The sequence below is a fragment of the Eutrigla gurnardus genome (genome assembly GCF_963514095.1).
Source record: "Eutrigla gurnardus genome assembly, chromosome: 19".
Classification (NCBI taxonomy): domain Eukaryota; kingdom Metazoa; phylum Chordata; class Actinopteri; order Perciformes; family Triglidae; genus Eutrigla; species Eutrigla gurnardus.
In genome coordinates, this window is record NC_139930.1 from 20,899,781 (window position 1) to 20,918,905 (window position 19,125).

The 19,125-nt window shown below is 44.3% G+C and overlaps 2 protein-coding genes across 2 annotated transcripts in view; both read right to left on the reverse strand.

Annotated features, from left to right (window-relative positions):
* LOC311030186 (uncharacterized protein) overlaps positions 1-19,125 on the reverse strand; it is a 426,559-nt gene that overhangs the window by 395,170 nt on the left and 12,264 nt on the right. Inside the window, exons 3-4 of the mRNA XM_084035816.1 lie at positions 9,008-9,130; positions 7,966-8,094 (exon numbers count right to left, since the gene is read on the reverse strand). Of these exons, the coding sequence (XP_083891942.1) occupies positions 7,966-8,094; positions 9,008-9,130 (252 nt within the window). The remainder of the gene's footprint in view (positions 1-7,965; positions 8,095-9,007; positions 9,131-19,125) is intronic.
* Positions 1-19,125, reverse strand: part of LOC311030189 (protein NLRC3-like) — a 171,535-nt gene that overhangs the window by 99,097 nt on the left and 53,313 nt on the right. Inside the window, exon 8 of the mRNA XM_084035819.1 lies at positions 1,483-1,656. Within this exon, the coding sequence (XP_083891945.1) occupies positions 1,483-1,656 (174 nt within the window). The remainder of the gene's footprint in view (positions 1-1,482; positions 1,657-19,125) is intronic.

A 19,125-nucleotide genomic window follows, 5' to 3' on the forward strand; every position in this document is an offset into this window, starting at 1 on the left:
TTACATTACTTTTCGCCAAAATAAAAGGACATTTTTGTTCTCGATAGATCTTCTTGTGTTCAATGCAGCTCATTACACAGCAGGATGTGATGTTTTTCGCTTCAAAATAAAAGAACGAAAAACGGAAAATGACTCGTATCCCGTTATTCGTTTAAAAAACGGAAAACGAGAAACAGAAAACGACTCGTTAACTGATATTAGATATTGTGTTCATGAATGGGATTCGGGGATGAAATAACAGGGCCATTTTTCATTCCAGATTTGCTGTACGTCTTTTTTAATGACCCGGAAGGCGCTGCGAAATTACCTGAAAGCCTACCTGAGACATTTAGGGGAGCTCTTAAACACGGTTCATTAACGCTCTGACAGCGTCCGACGCTCACGTTTTGAAATAAACCTACTGTTTTAAACTCGCACCAAAAGCGTTATGACGCGGACATAAAAGCGGTTCAAAACCGACGGGGAGAATCGGAGCCTCCGCCTTTTCGCCGCCGCCCCTCAGCTGTTGATCCTCGGTGTGCCGGGGTCGGCTGCGCTCTGACCGACCGGGAGCCGCTCCGTGAGTCGGTGTCCAGCTCATGGAGCCTGCTAACAACAGCGCTTAATTAACATAGTGTAGAGTCACACGGACCGGCTTTCACACTTTTCCAAAAGTGGAGCGTATGCCCATCTCGCGATCGCCCATGTAGAGTCAATTGATTTCGGGTTTAAAATGCATTGTAACGTCATCATAAATGTGTGTGCACATGTTGGTGTTAAAATGGTGTTTTGTCTCCGCCGTGCAGACGAGTTAGAAGCTTTAAACTTTGAATTCAAACTGTCAGCAGCATCAAAATGTCTGGTTGCTTCATGTTCAGTTGTCAGAGTTGATATTCCAATCAGGCATCAACCTCTGGTTCAGAAAAGTGAAGTCAAGCCTGAAGGTCCTTAAAGCTGCATTCTCTCTGCTGGCCACTAGGGGGTGTTTTCATGAATAATATGTCTTCATTGCATCTGCATAGCTTTGAGTCTGCATGTGGGTCCTCCCTGCTGCTTCAGCCACCGTGACAAGAATATTAGTTCATTTCATATAAAACTCAATAAACTCAACTGTATAGAAAGTGGTTCAAACTGGGTCCACCTTGACAGCAGAGACAGTCTGGTGTTGTAGTTCAGGCTCACATGTTCATGGAGTGACGTTCACAAACGTAGACTGACGTTTGCAACAGCATTTATAAACGCCAGGTGGATTTATAAAACTATTAAAACATGGAACGGCAGGGAAAAGATAAACAAGAGGTTTGGTTTTGATAAAAGTTTTGTTTTGTTCTTTTGCTGGCAAGTCGTTAGCAGCAGAAACAGTATTTCATCAGCCATGTTAACAGATTAGTAGCAAACGTGTCTATTTAGGAATACATGAATATAAATAACTGAATATTTGGTGCATGTAAACGCATCATTGAAAGCTTCATAGGTAAACTTCTCAAAGTAGTTGAATCTGACCTGAGAGTTTCCAGTCGACAGTGTGGACTCTCCAGGCCAGCAGACAGCAGCTCCAGTCCTGAATCCTGCAGGTCGTTGTTACTCAGGTCCAGGTCTCTTAGACTGGAGGACTGGGAGCTGAGAACTGAGGACAGACCTTCACAGCTTCTCTCTGAGAGCTTACAGCCACTGAGTCTGAAGAGGAATCAGAAATTAATGATGAAACAATTACAAACAACTGTTAATCACCTCAGGTTCTAACTGACATTATTATCATAATTAAGTTAAATGATGTTTAACATGTTTGTTCATCAGGTTATTGTTGCAGCTGGGTGGTGTATTAGGCTCCATGGTGAGGTTAACGTCACACTGTGCCATCTGTTTATTTCTGTCTGAGTCTTCTTTCAAGACTCTCACGTGACTCCGTTTCACCAATCAAACGCAGCCAGGCAGTCACATGACAGCACACAAACTCTCCATGCCCGGTTATAGATATAACTCTTTTAACGTTTTTTTAATTCTAAATCCTTGTCATTCAGAGACAAATGTGCATAAATATGCAAGTGTATGTGCAATCATTTATGGAGGAGTCACAATATACGGCCCACTTTTTGAAATCCCCCCGACTTTTACCGTCTAACGTCAGTGAATCTGTCGATCCTATTTAAGTTTCACTTTCAGTTGTGAATCAGTTCATTTCTGAATGTTTCTGATGTGAGATTCTGTTTGTAGCTGCTCATCACTCAGATTCTTGTGGGTCGAGTCATTCTTATGTCGACAAAACTCAGAGAAAAGTTAGAATAAATGTCTTCGACATGACTATCGATCACTGTGTGTGTGTGTGTGTGTGTGTGTGTGTGTCGGTGAAACAGACAGAGAGGAGAGACGCTGGATGAAGCGGTGAGCTGTGTTTTTTCTTTTCTTTCAGCTGAGGTGACAAACGCTTCATGTTAGAGAAAGCATTGATTTTTATGTAACTGGGGGGGTTAGCTGCCCTTCCAACGTCTATGCCTCCTGGTAGTCTCTCAGATCACCAGGTGCGGGGCCACAATAATCAGAATTTACTCAGAAGTTACTCAGTACTCGAGTAGTTTTTTCACTAAATACTTTCTTACCTTTACTGTTAAGTAACTATTTAGAACTACTTTTTACTTCTTTACCTTTTACAGTTGGGAAAACCAATCAAATGGTTCAGAATGCAGATAGAACCTTGTAATTCCAAGATGGTTTGTTGTTTTCTGAATGAAAAACTATATTTACAGAGCTTTGCTGGAGGCTTGGACCACCGGCAGCAGCCTCAGAAGAGCCTCCTCTGAAGCACAGTATTCCTTCAGGTCAAACACGTCCAGATGTTTTTCTGAAGACAGTAAGATGAAGACCAGAGCTGACCACTGACCAGCAGACAGTTCATCGGAGGAGAGACGTCCTGAAGTCAGATACTGTTGGATCTCCTCCACCAGAGAACGATCATTCAGTTCATTCAGACAGTGGAACAGATTGATGCTTCTCTCTGGAGACAGATCCTCATCAACCTTCTCCTTGATGTACTGGACTGTTTTCTGATTGGTGTGTGAGCTACTTCCTGTCTGTGTCAGCAGACCTCGTAGGTGTTTCTGATTGGTCTCTAGTGACAGACCCAGAAGGAAGCGGAGGAACAGGTCCAGGTGTCCGTTTGGACTCTGTAAAGCCTTGTCCACAGCTCTCTGGTGCAGATGTGTTAGTTTAGGTTTGTGTCTGGAGACTTTAAACAACAATGAGGTTGTTTGTTTTTCTGCCATCAGATTGACACCAGACTTGATGAAGGTCAGATGGACATGAAGAGCAGCCAGAAACTCCTGAACACTCAGATGGACGAAGCAGAACACCTGGTCCTGGTACAGTCCTCTCTCCTCTCTGAAGACCTGTGTGAACACTCCTGAGTACACTGAGGCTGCTTTGATATCGATGCCACACTCTTTCAGGTCCGTTTCATAGAAGATCAGGTTTCCTTTCTGCAGCTGCTCAAAAGCCAGTTTTCCTAGATACTTAATCATCTTCCTGCTCTGTGGACTCCAGTGTGGATCCGTCTCAGCTCCTCCATCATACTTGACGTTCTTCAGTTTGGACTGAACCACCAGGAAGTGGATGTACATGTTGGTCAGGGTCTTGGGCAGCTCCCCTCCCTCCCTGGTCTTCAACACGTCCTCCAGAACTGTAGCAGTGATCCAGCAGAAGACTGGGATGTGGCACATGATGTGGAGGCTTCGTGAGGTCTTGATGTGGGCCATGATCCTGTTAGCCTGCTCCTCTCTGAACCTCTTCCTGAAGTAGTCCTCCTTCTGTGGGTCAGTGAACCCTCTGACCTCTGTCACCATGTCAACACACCCAGGAGGGATCTGATTGGCTGCTGCAGGTCTTGTGGTTATCCAGAGACGAGCAGAGGGAAGCAGTTTCCCCCTGATGAGGTTTGTCAGCAGCACATCCACCGAGGTGGACTCTGTAACATCAGTCAGGATCTCGTTGTTGAGGAAGTCCAGAGGAAGTCGACACTCGTCCAGACCGTCAAAGATGAACGCAACCTGGAACTCTTCAAACCTGCAGATTCCTGCTTCTTTGGTTCCAGGGAAGAAGTGATGAATGAGTTTCACCAAGCTGAACTTCTTCTCTTTCAGCAGGTTCAGCTCTCTGAAAGTGAATGGAAACGTGAACTGTATGTTCTGGTTGGCTTTGTCTTCAGCCCAGTCCAAAGTGAACTTCTGTGTTAACACCGTTTTTCCGATGCCAGCCACTCCCTTTGTCATCACTGTTCTGATTGGTTCATCCCTTCCAGGTGAGCCTTTAAAGATGTCTTCTTGTCTGATGGTTGTTTCTGGTCTGTCTGGTTTCCTGGATGCCGTTTCAATCTGTCTGACCTCATGTTGGTCATTGACCTCTGCAGTCCCTCCCTCTGTGACGTGGAGCTCCGTGTAGACCTGATTCAGGAGGGTTGGGTTTCCGGCTTTAGTGATGCCCTCAAACAAACACTGGAACTTCTTCTTGAGGCTAGACTTGAGTTTACGTTGGTACACTGCACCAGCGGTTCCTGAATAAACAACAAAGGAACCCAGTTAGTGGATCCTACAGACCCTTTTACAGTCTATGAACAAGCCATGTGTTAGAGCCATGTATTCCTATAGTCCTCAGTAGTAGTGACATCATGAGCTTCTTTCATGATTAAATCAAACTAATGGAGACAAAATCAATCAGGTGCACCTGATGAAGCCAACAGAAGTCAAATAAAAGACATTTACAAGACAAACAGAACTGGAAGGATATATAACCCTTTGAACTGCAGCTGTAAAGCTCAGTGAGTCAGTCTAGAAATAAAGAGCCTCTTGTATCGCCTCAATTCGCCGTTTTGGTTTTGAAAGGAAAATTCACCAGAATTAGATTTTTAAGGCAACAAAACAGAAACACTGAATTCTGGTTGAAAACATGGAGGTGTCCTCGTAGAAGCCTGTTTTAAATACATTTTTGTTTTCATCTACCAACTATTTAGTTCCTAGCTGAAAGTCACCAGTTAACACGGTCACTGGGTGAAGTGAAACACCTGTTCCTCTGAAACGGTTGTGATCCTGTCTGAACTCTGTAGAACTTGAGTCTGTTGGAATATTGATTCTGACAACCGAACACGTAACAAGCAGACATTTAGATGCTACTAACAGTTTAAATTCACTGTTTAAAGCTTCTAACTCGTCTGGATGGTTGAAGCAAATCAACATTAACATTGACATCATGCGTACATATATTTATGATGACATTGGCTGTATTCGGGTCTGTAGACAACCAGAGAACCTAAACATTGAAGTTGTGTGCAGCCTATTAGGAGAAATATGAAGTTCTTCATGTTGAATCCTTCTCTTCTTTCCACCATGTTAAAACTGTCAAAATCCTCTTACTGATCTGCAGACAGTCAGCCAGCTCCTCCTGCTTCATTCTCCTCAGGAAGTGCACTGTGATCTTCTGAAACGCCTCTCTGTTCCTCCTCTGCTCTTCATCCTCACCGTCCAACAACTCCTTGTCCTCATTCTCCAAGCATTCTGGGTAATCTGGACTCAGGACCTTCTGGATCTTCTTCAGCTCGTTCTTCACAAAAGTGCCGATGTTCTCCTCCAGCAGCTGGAACAGAAGGATAAACTGAACATGAACTCTAAAGAACCCAACATGGGATTCATGTGTGGGTCTGAGCAGCATGGAGACCACTAGAACCTGTTCAGCATTGAATCTGTAGTTGATGTGGTTAATAGTGTAAGGTGAGCTTGTACATGTACTCACCATAAATATGGAGTCCAGGTCTGTTTGATGCTGCTGGGTCAACGGAACCTCTGAGATCTGCTGAACTCTGTGGAGAAAACCAAGTTTAAAGAGTCACTAAACCACAGACTGTAGATCAGAAGTGGACGTTGTCATGGCGACATCGCCTGTTGGTTTGTGGACTACAGTTTTGAAGCCTCAGATTCTGCACAAAGGGTGGATCTGATGAACACAAGCGGCAGAGCGGCACCCAGAGCGGCAACCTTACTGGATCTGGATCCATCTGGATTCTGGTGTGAAGCTGCTGACAAAGTTAGCTTCATAATTCAAGGTCAACTTTACAGCTAAGTGTTTAAGTCATCTTAGTAGCTAACCAGCATTGGTAGTGTGGTAGCAACCTGTCAATCAGCAGGTAAGCCCCGCCCCCTAAAGCATCCCCTGCTTTCTGGTCTGGTGGACTCTAAATGGACCATAATGTACTAAATGAACATCATGCTGGATTGAAGAAGACTTGAAACTAGAGATTGAGACCATAACCTCATGTTTACAATGTTTACTGAGATAATACATCAAGAGAGAAGTAGGTTTGGTTGGAGAAGTCCATTTTCTCATAGACTTCTATACAACCAGAGAGGAGTCGCCCCCTGGTGGCCAGCAGAGAGAAGTAGGACCATTTTCTCATAGACTTCTATACAACCAGAGAGGAGTCGCCCCCTGGTGGCCAGCAGAGAGAAGTAGGACCATTTTCTCATAGACTTCTATACAACCATAGATTGACAGTTAAGGCACTTCAGCGTTGGCTTCACTTTACGGAACTGGTCAGCTCCGATGTAAACCCACTTTAGCACAAACCGGTTCCTGCATTCCAGCTACCAGCTCCTGTCTGAAGTCAGCTGACCAAATCACCAAGCCGCGATTATTTTATTGCCCGCGGAAGGAAGAAACACGAACTGTTTTCTTTATTCGAGTTTGATCAACAAGAGGGAAAGCGCCCCGCTCTCGTCTGGACTCAGCCGACTCATCACAGCCCCCGCTGCCGCCGGGACTCAAGAACTACCGCCGCCCGCCATCGCCGGGACGGACTCGCAACCGACGCAACGACACCAGTAAGAGGCTATCAGTCTGGGCAGAGACATAAGTTTGATAGTGTAGGATATGCTTGTAAGTCTTGTTAACGTGTTTTAAGTTTTGACCACGGACCGCCGAGTCCGGTGCTTTCCGTGTTGTATTTGAATGCTGATGGTGTACCCACATCGCTGGGTTGATTTCTGTAACGGTGTTTTGACTAACCTCAGCCATATTCGCAAGCCCAGTAAGCGTCTACTATCAGTTAAGAGACCGGGGTCCCGCTGAACGAACGCCAGTTCATTCACGAGCTCCTGTGTGATAGTAACGCGCCTACTGAGCCTTAGAATATTGCGTGCGCATTCTCCCCCTCTCTTTGTTCGTGTCCCGCTAACACGCACAGACACCGCCCCCACACGTACTCGGCCATCTCCCACTCGCTCTCTCTCTCTCGCGATCCTATTGGACGTCAGTGGCTCCGCCCCTGAACGCTGTGAGGAATAGCTCCATCTGGTGGCCGCGCCCGGCCATATCTCTCTCTCTCACTCTCTCTCTCTACACACACACACACACGCACACTCCACGTGTGTCTCTTCCTTTGTTTAGCTTAGCTTTGTGTGTTAGGTAGTTAGGTAGTTAGGTAATAAGGCTTTGTTAATTGCAGTGTTATTGATTGTGATCATTATTACTGATTTTAATTAATCTTATTATATTATAACTAGCGGTCTCTTGTGCTTGTTGTGTATATGTCACTGGATAACAGCAGGTTGTGAAGGCTAGTGCTTGAATTTCATGCCTTTTGAATTGTTTGATCCCAGGGTGGTGCCCCGTTTATTCATGATTATATCATGATAATATATTAAATATAGTTATTAATATTGATAATCATATTGACATTAATAATTAGCTGTTGATAACCAAATCTGCTCCGGCTACATCCCCAACAGATTGTTTATTTCATATTCTGTAGTTTAATCCCAGTTAAAAAGGATTTAATTGATCCTTTCTGTTCGAGCTTCAGTGAAACAAGAGACTGTCTGTCACTCATCGTGGCTCAGAAGACAGAACGGGTTGCAGGATTCAGGGCTGGTGGACTCTGAGTTATTGATTAAGGTGCTGGTCTAGACCTGATTCATCCTCTAATGAGAGTTCAGGTTCAGTTCTTACCTTCCATCAGCAGCTTGGTCACCTTTAAAGTTAATAATGTTAGGCATAGACCAGTCACTCTTTATGGATACACAGCTGGGTCCAGGTCTTGGTCCAGGTCCAGGGGAGTCTGGTCTGTGCTGCTGCATCCTGATGCAATAAATACAATTTAAGAAATAATTTTACTATGATATTATCCCAATACAATATTATCATGATACATAGGTCACGATATGGAGGAAACCCCCCCTTCCTATCTGCAATGTCATGAGTGGTGCAAATAAACATAAAACGATCGAGCTGTCAATAGCAGGACGTTGTCATGGCGACATCGCCTGTTGGTTTGTGGACTACAGTTTTGAAGCCTCAGATTCTGCACAAAGGGTGGATCTGATGAACACAAGCGGCAGAGCGGCACCCAGAGCGGCAACCTTACTGGATCTGGATCCATCTGGATTCTGGTGTGAAGCTGCTAACAAAGTTAGCTTCATAATTCAAGTTCAACTTTACAGCTAAGTGTTTAAGTCATCTTAGTAGCTAACCAGCATTGGTAGTGTGGTAGCAACCTGTCAATCAGCAGGTAAGCCCCACCCCCTAAAGCATCCTCTGCTTTCTGGTCTGGTGGACTCTAAATGGACCATAATGTACTAAATGAACATCATGCTGGATTGAAGAAGACTTGAAACTAGAGATTGAGACCATAAACTCATGTTTACAATGTTTACTGAGATAATTCATCAAGAGAGAAGTAGGACCATTTTCTCATAGACTTCTATACAACCAGAGAGGAGTCGCCCCCTGGTGGCCAGCAGAGAGAAATAGGACCATTTTCTCATAGACTTCTATACAACCAGATAGATTGACAGTTTAAGGCACTTCAGCGTTGGCTTCACTTTACGGAACTGGTCAGCTCCGATGTAAACCCACTTTAGCACATCTTAGCTTAGCTTAGCTTGCAGTAGCTGTCACGTTAGCCAATTTAGCTTCTCACTGACTCTTAACTTTTCTCTGGCTGGTCTAGACCTGATTCATCCTCTAAGGAGGGTTCAGGTTTAGTTCTTACCTTCCATCAGCAGCTTGGTCAGCTTTAAATGTAATATTGCGAGGCATAGACCAGTCACTCTTCATGGAGACACAGCTGGGACCAGTTCCAGGTCCAGGGGAGTCTGGTCTCTGCTGCTGCATCCTGATACATTAAATACAATTTCAGATTCTAACTATAGCAAGCAAGCAAGCAAGCAAATTAACTAGTTGAGCTTCATGAATCAGTTTGCTCTGTTTATCTTTATATTGATGAGTCTTGCTCTAATAGACGATGCTAGTGTCAGAATCAATACTATAAATGGATCTGGGTCACATTAGACCACGTTGTGGACCCGACTTAGTCCTGCACTGTGGATCCGACTTAGTGCTGCACTCAGCGTTTTGCTAGCATAATGTTAGCTTTGTGGTTTGTAGCTGAGCCTAAGGGTTCTATAAGCTGAGCGGACTAGAAATATCTCCAGTTGCCAAGTCGTATCTAAGGTCCGTCCTATTAACGGGAGCAGTGGACAATGTTTCCGTTGCATGAGAACCTTATGGGGTGACAATGATGGGGAAACGGAGTTATGACTCATGAAACAACTTTACATTTTGGTTGCAAAATCTCCACTGGGCGTCTGATGGTTCTGTCCTTCACGTAGTCCATTACCTCCTGATAATAGACACCTCCTCCGGTATTATCAGTTATGTTAAAACCTAAAATAAGAGTCTGGTGGATATAAAGTGTCTTTACTAATACTCTACAACCTCCCTTGAGTGAGAGGAAGACGGTGCTCGAGTTTAGTGTCTGTTAGTTTGGAGTCTTTCTGTTCTTAGCTTAGCTTAGCCTGGCCGCTACTCTTCTATGTCATTAACGCTTTACTTTTCCCGTCTGAGTCTTTTCTTTCAAGAGGTTTTCTCCTCATTGTCTCTTTAAGGTTGGATTTATTGGGACCTCACCATTAGGACTACACAATGCGGCCTACAAAAGCCTCCACATGCGGTCATGAAGGAACAAAGGAGATAAAAAACTACAACCTCCATTTTAGTTTCACTTCTCACCTGGGTGCGAAGTGCAACGTCACACAACTGGTGCCCTATTGGCTGACAACCACAGGTACCCCAGGGGGTCCCCGGGAGCAGCCGTGAGCTATATAAACCGGCGCCATCTTAAGAACGCGGTTCCAACTCTCACTGCATGAAAAGTCGGATTTTCGTCCCTGTAAACGCCCGAAAATCTCCCTAATTTTAGGGGAGTTAACGACAATTTACAGGCTGCGAACGCCGCGTTCGTCTGTGCCGAAAATTGTCGGAAACGAACCACAGCGAAGGCTCTAATTAGCATATGAATAGCGGCGAAACCCCGCCTGGCCAGAGATGGCTTGAATATCCTCACTCAGGATTGGATGAAACCACTAGTTTTAAACAAGTATAATCGCTCGTGATTGGTTGGCAGATCTGGTCATTATAAATGTAAAGCCAACCCACGTTGGTAGATCTGTCACTATTGGTCAACCTGATGAGTCATTATAAATGTAAACCCCACCCCCGTTGGCAGATGTGTTACTATTGGTCACACTGGGTCTTTTAAACAAGAATAATCACTAGTGATTGGTTAGCAGATCTATCACTATATATATATATATATACATATATACATACATATATGTATATACACACACACATATATATATATACATATGTTTATATATATATATATATATGTATATTTATACATATATATTAGGGCTGTCAAAAGATTGATTTTTTTAATCGCGATTAATCGCATTTTGTCCATAGTTAACTCGCGATTAATCGCAAATTAATCGCATTTTTTTTAGCACATTTTTTTTTCTTCTAAATGTACTTTAATGAATTTTTTTTCATATTCTTAATACTTTTAACAACATAAGGGCAAATATACTTGATTTATGAAAATGTTTATTTAACACTTCAAATATCCCCTTACCAAAACATGGGATCAAAACAGGGTTATAAGAATATATCACAAACAATTAAAGTGAACATGTCACAGGAGATAGTGTAACAGGAGATAAGTACAGTTAGGATATAAGTGCATTGGCTTGCAAGTGATATCTCAGACTGGACGTACTTCTATGGTAGCTCATTTCATACCCACAGTACGCGCAGATGACTTTGGTCTTATCGACTGAACCATCCGGCAGTCTTTTGAAGGTGAATTTGCCGTTCACAAATCGATTTTAAACGCGTGTGGACGCGCCGCTTCCCAGTATTGCACGCTTGGTGGGCTGCCACTAGAGGATGATTGACAGGCGCTCTCCTTCAAACAACATATTTTTGCGAGCGTTCGCGAGCGTTCCCGAGGCGGCGAGTCGAGCCCGGCGCCTCTGATTAGCATAAAGTAGATTCGACTTATACTTGAGGAGCGGCCAACTCGCGCGCCGTCTCTCGACATTCGCCGCAACGCTACCAGAATACAATGAATGGGACGCGGGGAAACACCGCTGCCTGTGGACACGCACCTATAGACAATGAATGGGACGCGGGGAAACACCGCTGCCTGTTGACACGTACCTTCCCTCTGGATCAAGACTACAGGTGCCTCCGACGGCCATAAATCATACAATGCGCGTTTTTTATTTTTTTTAATACCGAGCGTTAATCGCGCGTTAAAAAAATTAACGCCGTTAAGAGGATGTTGCGTTAACGCGTTATTAACGCGTTAACTTTGACAGCCCTAATATATATATATACACATTTATTTTTATTTATTTATATATTTATAAATATAAATATGAATGAATTTATTGAGGAAAGGAAAAATTGCCAGGAGGAAGTATTCAAAGAAAGAGCTTTATTGACAACACAACACACAAATGAACTGGCGACATTCTGTCCTAATTTGGTCAATTTTACAGCCGCCTGCGGTGCGTGGCCCTGTACTTGGGAGTCTTCTCTAATCGCGACTGTAGAGTCGCACAGAGCTCGGTGAGCTCCTGGCTACGAGAGGATGGAGGTCGCACAATCCATCCAGACACCCCGCCAACGACGCCGTCCTCCTCATCAGACATCATGTCTGTGGTGGCGCACTTCCAACGGTCCACCTCATCGCCAGCAAGCACACTCCGTCTCGCTTCCGGCAGCTGTAAAACAATCAATAAAGACAATCAGTACTGCGCGATGCACTGCGCATGGACACAACACATCTATTAATGCACCTGAAAATAGGTTTAGGTAGGTTTGGTCACATTGACCAAAGACGGATCTAATAAGTCTAATAAGTCTTACCCTCTTTCTCCTGGAACGACTCCGGGCTGACGTCTTCACAGCTTCCGCCTGCGATGCGAGATCAGGCTGTGTGTGTCTGAAGCTCCTGCGTACCATTTCATAGTATGTCTTACAGGCAGCTGGAAAACAATTAAATGAGTGGTATGAATAAGAAAACTTAAGTCACAGTAAAATTAAAACAAGGAAGAAGAAAACAGTAAAAGTTACTTACACACAATGGCGTCACTATCAGCGTCATAGACTTGCGGACAAAGCTCCGAGCAAGTAAGAGGTCACAGCTTCGTTATGAGGCGAGGTTCGTCTGTGAAAACAAAATGAACAGTTAAGATCGGTATCTACTGTTAACGCATCTATTTCCTTATACAGCAGAATGAAAGCATATTCTTTCAATCGTACCCTTACTCCGGTTCGTAGCGCCTACAATTCGTCTCCGAGTTGTGAAGACGGCGTACTGCTTCCTGTAAAAGACCAACATACACTTAACAAAGCAACTTAACGTTACACTGGTTCCTCTCTCTTGTTCTTTTACAAGGCTACTATGCTACTTTTAGCTTGGACTATTAGCGTTTAAGCTACTTTTAGCTTGGGCTTGCTTTGCTAATTTTAGCTTAGCTAGCAGTCACCGAACATATTCTTACCGCAATCATCCTGAGAGTCTCCAGCAGTCCTGGGACATCCTCAGAGTCTCCAGCAGTCCTGGATATAAGAATTATAACATTTAAACCACATGTTCTTAAGTGAAGCCTCTCAGAGCAGCATTCCTGCTGCCGGTGTTCGAGATTAACTGGTGGCTGAATTAACTGGTGATATTCTTTATACTAGGCAGATGTTTGGGAGGCGTGTCCTTCTGAGGACCCCTTGTTGACTATCCAGGAAATAAACATTTGATCGCTTCTTGTCTTTATCACGTTCATGTGTCGGTGTGTTTGGAAACATTACGGTCCGCTGTAACATTATAACCGTTCGCCAGCCCGTCGGTGAGCTGCCGCTGTCAGGACTCTCCTAGCAGGACTAGCGAATGAGACAGTAGGTGACTGTCCCGATGCCTGTTCAATACACTGCTAACGTTAATAAATCTGTTGAAATGTGTTCTTGTCGTCAGTCTCATATGTTTAATCACACATGGTTAGTAAACTGCTGTCCAGACGGCCCGATAGCTGGTTCTGCTTTAACCCACCCTGCAGGAGAAGCAGTTTCCAGCCCGCTCAGAGCGGTGAGGAGACTGTGGTCAACTGTGGTCTGCTCAGATTAACCTGTGATACAACATCTGCTACCTACCTGAGCGCTCTGCTCAGCTTTCTGCTCAGCTTTCTGCTCGGTCTAGACAGAACCGCTTGGTACCATCAGACATCTGGGCTGTGGAAATATGTTGTGTGGCGACAGAAAAGAAACAAAGACATGTTTGGCGGAGTTCAACGCGGCACATGTGAACACGACTTGGCTGTCAAGTAGCGTCAAGACCCGCAGATACCAGCGCACTGACCTGTGTGGACCTGCTCTGTCATATAAACACTTCCAAATAAAACATGATGCAGCTAAATGTGAGTTTACACACTGTAGTCATGCAGCACACTGCCAGAACTACAATCAGTCATTACTGTAGCAGAAGGAGACACAATGGATCAGTAACAATTCAGAATCACTTTTATTGTCCAAGTATATGTAGACATACACTAAAAATACAAGGCAGTAGCATGTCCTTAATGTACAGAAATGTGACAGACATATCTCATCTGCCAGTTGAGGTGTGTTCCTGTCCTGTTTGAATCCAAACCAGACTGAATTAGTCTGTATGTGGAGTCTGTTCTAATGTTCTTCCAGCGGTTCCAGTGCCCTCCAAAAGTGCAGAGACATGCAAGTTAAGTGAATTAAACTAGACATTTTCAATATCTGTTCAATTGTGACTGTTCACCCGGTGATGTTGAGGTGACCCATCCAAAGTGCATCCCAGTCTTCCAGCCAAACTCTGGGCAGGATATGAATTAAACTTCTTACCCAGTCGTCAATGTCAGCTCCCGAGCTGAGCTCCCCACAAGCTCGGCACAGCTGGGATAGGTCATCTGTTAAGGGGGGAAAAGCCATTAATGTAGTGCAGTGCCAGTATGGACACATTTCAGTGTAGCTGGTACAATCCTGAATACCTGAATTTTCCACCAGAGCCTGTGCCATGTTAAGCCGTAGTGTCGCCACCCCCTCCTGGTCCACACGATACTGCACAGTTTCATTTAGAAGTATCTGCTCTGCAAGCTAAAGTGATAACAGGGAGTACAATTCTGAAGGGGTTCCAATTATGTCAGAACATGCATGATCAAATTGTTACCTTGCACACAAAGACTCCACATGAGGACCCATCAGTCTGTCTCGGATGCTCTATGGTCGAGCATGTCCACCTTCCTACAGCGGGTCGTTTTTTGCGAACCAGTGCCCTGCACACAGAACGATTACAGTTTGGCAAGTGTATCATGAGCCCCAAAGAGATCATTTCCAATTAAAGATCAGCTGAATGGTGAAAAGGCTTCGTGTTGCTACCTAAAGACCAGCCAGTTGGCATTTAATTCACCTTGTTACATCTTTGCAGTGATTTATGTGTTCTGCAGAGGCCCCAAATGGGTCCAGGTACAAGGACCTCATCTCCTTCAGATACATGATCTATGGAGAGGCAAACAAGATGACAGCCAAGCCTTCATACATCAGATGGTCTCATAGTTTCATCTACATCTGTTAACTTTAAGATTACTTACAATGAGTGTCCAGTGTCCACCGTGACAAACCGCTCCAGCTGCCACAGCATACTTTAAGAGGTCCAGCTTACCAAAAAAGTACATAAAAACAAACATTATGCATGTACTGTGGAGGGAAACTGACAGACAAAGAGACTCACCGATCTTAAACTGCCTGTATTTCTTCCTTGCCAGAGTGAGGTCATGAGATACGAATCGATGATGAGTGCCCCAGCTCTCTGGCCCACCATCATCAAATACGCATTTATGATCTATGAGAATAATAATTAGTCGTGACAATGTGAAAGACAAATATCAGGCCAATATAAATGTACCTCTCCCTCCAGCAGCTTTCCTGGGGCCAAGACCAGCAGATCTTCAGAGAACAATTTGTATGGGCCGATCTTGGACCACAGCGTCTTCCTCTTCCTCCCACTCCATATGTCTCTGATCACTGTAAACATAGCAATACCAGTCATTTGTGAAATTCATATTTTATATGTACTTTGTCAGGTTACTGACAAGTTTCTGCAGGATTACAGTCATCCTGTGCCTTGCTGGATGAAGGTGGTCTTGCTGGCAGGGCACTGGATGTGGTTGGCATCTCACGGTCTTGTGGACCAGCCAGAGGAGAAGGATCCAACACCTTTTTTAATTTGGCAGGGATCCTCTCCTCTGGCTGGAAGTAATGTGTCAGGAGGTCTATATTCGACATAAGTTTGGCCTTCCCCTTTTCAGAGGCCAGGACCACATTTTTCCCCTCGAGTTCCATGATCCGGTATGGACCCATCATGTCACTCTCCATCTTGCCCCCTTTCCGTTGCTCCCGTCTGATGTTCTTTTTAAGAACTACATCTCCAATTTTGAACTGGTCATCTTGGCCCCTTTCGCGCTTTCTCCTTCTCACCATTTCCTGGCTTTTTGCGATGTTGGTCCTGACCTCTCTGTACGTGTCCTGCTGCATTTTTAGTCCTTCTGGAAGCTCCTCTTTTGTGACCAGCCTTTCTACTTTCTCTTCGGTTACCTGGCACAAATCACAGTTAGTATGTAGAGGACATAGATGAGCCCCTTTTTTAAGGATGAGAACATTAGAGCAACTTACTTCATACTCCTTTGGTACCTCTGAAGGATACCTGGCCTCCCTCCCAAACATCAAAAAATATGGGCTATACTTTGTCGTCAACTGTTTCTTTGTCCGCAGACCAAACATAGTTGACTGCAGAAACTGGTCCCAGGATTGTGGTTTCTCACCCACCAGTTTGTTCAGGGACCTCAAAAAGGAGACAGGAAAGAATTTAGATACTCATGCACAGTATGACAAAACACATATTAGTTTAGCTCAATATTTCATGAAGAGCTTAAGTTATTGAACACAAATATACCTCTGTATGGTGCCATTAAGCTTCTCCACTAGGCCGTTGGTCTGGGGATGGTAGGGGCAACAGAGGCTCCTTTTTATGCCCAGCTTCTTGCACAGGCCGTAGTTGACCTTGAAATGATCAGTTGGACTAACATTAAATAGGTGAGCACAGCAGCAGTTACATATCGGGCAGTCATAATGCTTCATCATGGTACCTTGTTGCGGAATTCTGAGCCCTGGTCTGTTAGCAGTCGTTTAGGTGCACCAAATTTGTAAAAGAAATCAAGAATACAACTGGTCACCTCATCTGCTGTTTTGCTCTTTAGTGGGTAAGCCTCTGCCCATTTAGTGAAATAATCAACCATGACACATATGTACTGGTTGCCACCATTGGTTACTGTGAGTTTACCCACTAGATCCATCCCTACGAGCTCCAGAGGCTCAGTTACCTGGGAGGAAAAAAAAAAACACATTATAGTATTTCTATTTCAGTGTTGTGATTGAAAGCTGACAAAATGTGCCATTGATTCCCTTACCTCTATCGGGTTGTATTCCCTCTTCTCTTTCACGTTCGCTCTCTTGGCCTGGCACTGTGGACACTGAGCAATCTAAACATAACATGAGTTCCAACAGCATGATGAATGTGTTCACACAAATGATTTCATGATACATTATATTGAAAACTAATAAAACATACTAGCAGTATATGAACAAACACATCACACTCTACTGTACAAGCTGAATGAGTGTTCCACCTCATTTTAAAGATACAAACTTACCCACTTGCGAATGTCCTCCTCCATGCCAGGCCAGTAATACCGGCTGATGATGGCACTGTGGGTTTTTTCCACGCCACAGTGTCCTCCAAAATGGCTGCAGTGGAATTCTTCAAATATATCATTTGCTTCCTCTGCACTTAATACAACCTTAGCAAGGTGCTCAGCTTTATTTTTTCTGCGCCTGCAGATGTAGTGCAGATCTCCATCTGGTGTTTAAATAACATAATGCTACATTTGTTAGTTTTACCATGGCAGATGATCACTGTGTTCTGAACTTCAGATGGCAAGCATTCTTACCTTTAATCCGGGAGGTGTCCGCTCTCCTTTTGATAACATATTTTTGTTTGGCCGTTAACCCCTCAGGATACTGGTTGTGGAGCTTGAAATTGAGCACCTCCTGCACAATTTTGGGATCCATCACCCCTATCTGTCCCTAGCTCCTACCTCCACCTGTCTCACCTGCTCCAACCTACCTACTCACCCCTTCACACACAAACAGATACACAACAAGATACAAACAGGACAACCACAATAAAGACAAATAAACCTCTCAAACACACACAGCCACACTCTACTACTCACAGCAACCACTCAACTATCGACTACTCACTCACTCAGCTACTAACCAATCACCTAACTATGTCTGACTTATATGTTTTATCTCTCTCTATCTCTCACTATCTCCGTCTCCTCACAAACCCACAAAGTTGGGGCATGTCAGTTGGGTTTATATAGTCTGTACCATGTACCAATGAAACCTGCTCCCAACCACCCACAGGTTAATTTAATAACACTGATTAACTGTAACTCCTGATTAACTCCTGCCCAGAGTTTGATTGGAAGACTGGGATGCACTTTGGATGGGTCACCTCAACATCACCGGGTGAACAGTCACAATTGAACAGATATTGAAAATGTCTAGTTTAATTCACTTAACTTGCATGTCTCTGCACTTTTGGAGGGCACTGGAACCGCTGGAAGAACATTAGAACAGACTCCACATACAGACTAATTCAGTCTGGTTTGGATTCAAACAGGACAGGAACACACCTCAACTGGCAGATGAGATATGTCTGTCACATTTCTGTACATTAAGGACATGCTACTGCCTTGTATTTTTAGTGTATGTCTACATATACTTGGACAATAAAAGTGATTCTGAATTGTTACTGATCCATTGTGTCTCCTTCTGCTACAGTAATGACTGATTGTAGTTCTGGCAGTGTGCTGCATGACTACAGTGTGTAAACTCACATTTAGCTGCATCATGTTTTATTTGGAAGTGTTTATATGACAGAGCAGGTCCACACAGGTCAGTGCGCTGGTATCTGCGGGTCTTGACGCTACTTGACAGCCAAGTCGTGTTCACATGTGCCGCGTTGAACTCCGCCAAACATGTCTTTGTTTCTTTTCTGTCGCCACACAACATATTTCCACAGCCCAGATGTCTGATGGTACCAAGCGGTTCTGTCTAGACCGAGCAGAAAGCTGAGCAGAAAGCTGAGCAGAGCGCTCAGGTAGGTAGCAGATGTTGTATCACAGGTTAATCTGAGCAGACCACAGTTGACCACAGTCTCCTCACCGCTCTGAGCGGGCTGGAAACTGCTTCTCCTGCAGGGTGGGTTAAAGCAGAACCAGCTATCGGGCCGTCTGGACAGCAGTTTACTAACCATGTGTGATTAAACATATGAGACTGACGACAAGAACACATTTCAACAGATTTATTAACGTTAGCAGTGTATTGAACAGGCATCGGGACAGTCACCTACTGTCTCATTCGCTAGTCCTGCTAGGAGAGTCCTGACAGCGGCAGCTCACCGACGGGCTGGCGAACGGTTATAATGTTACAGCGGACCGTAATGTTTCCAAACACACCGACACATGAACGTGATAAAGACAAGAAGCGATCAAATGTTTATTTCCTGGATAGTCAACAAGGGGTCCTCAGAAGGACACGCCTCCCAAACATCTGCCTAGTATAAAGAATATCACCAGTTAATTCAGCCACCAGTTAATCTCGAACACCGGTGAA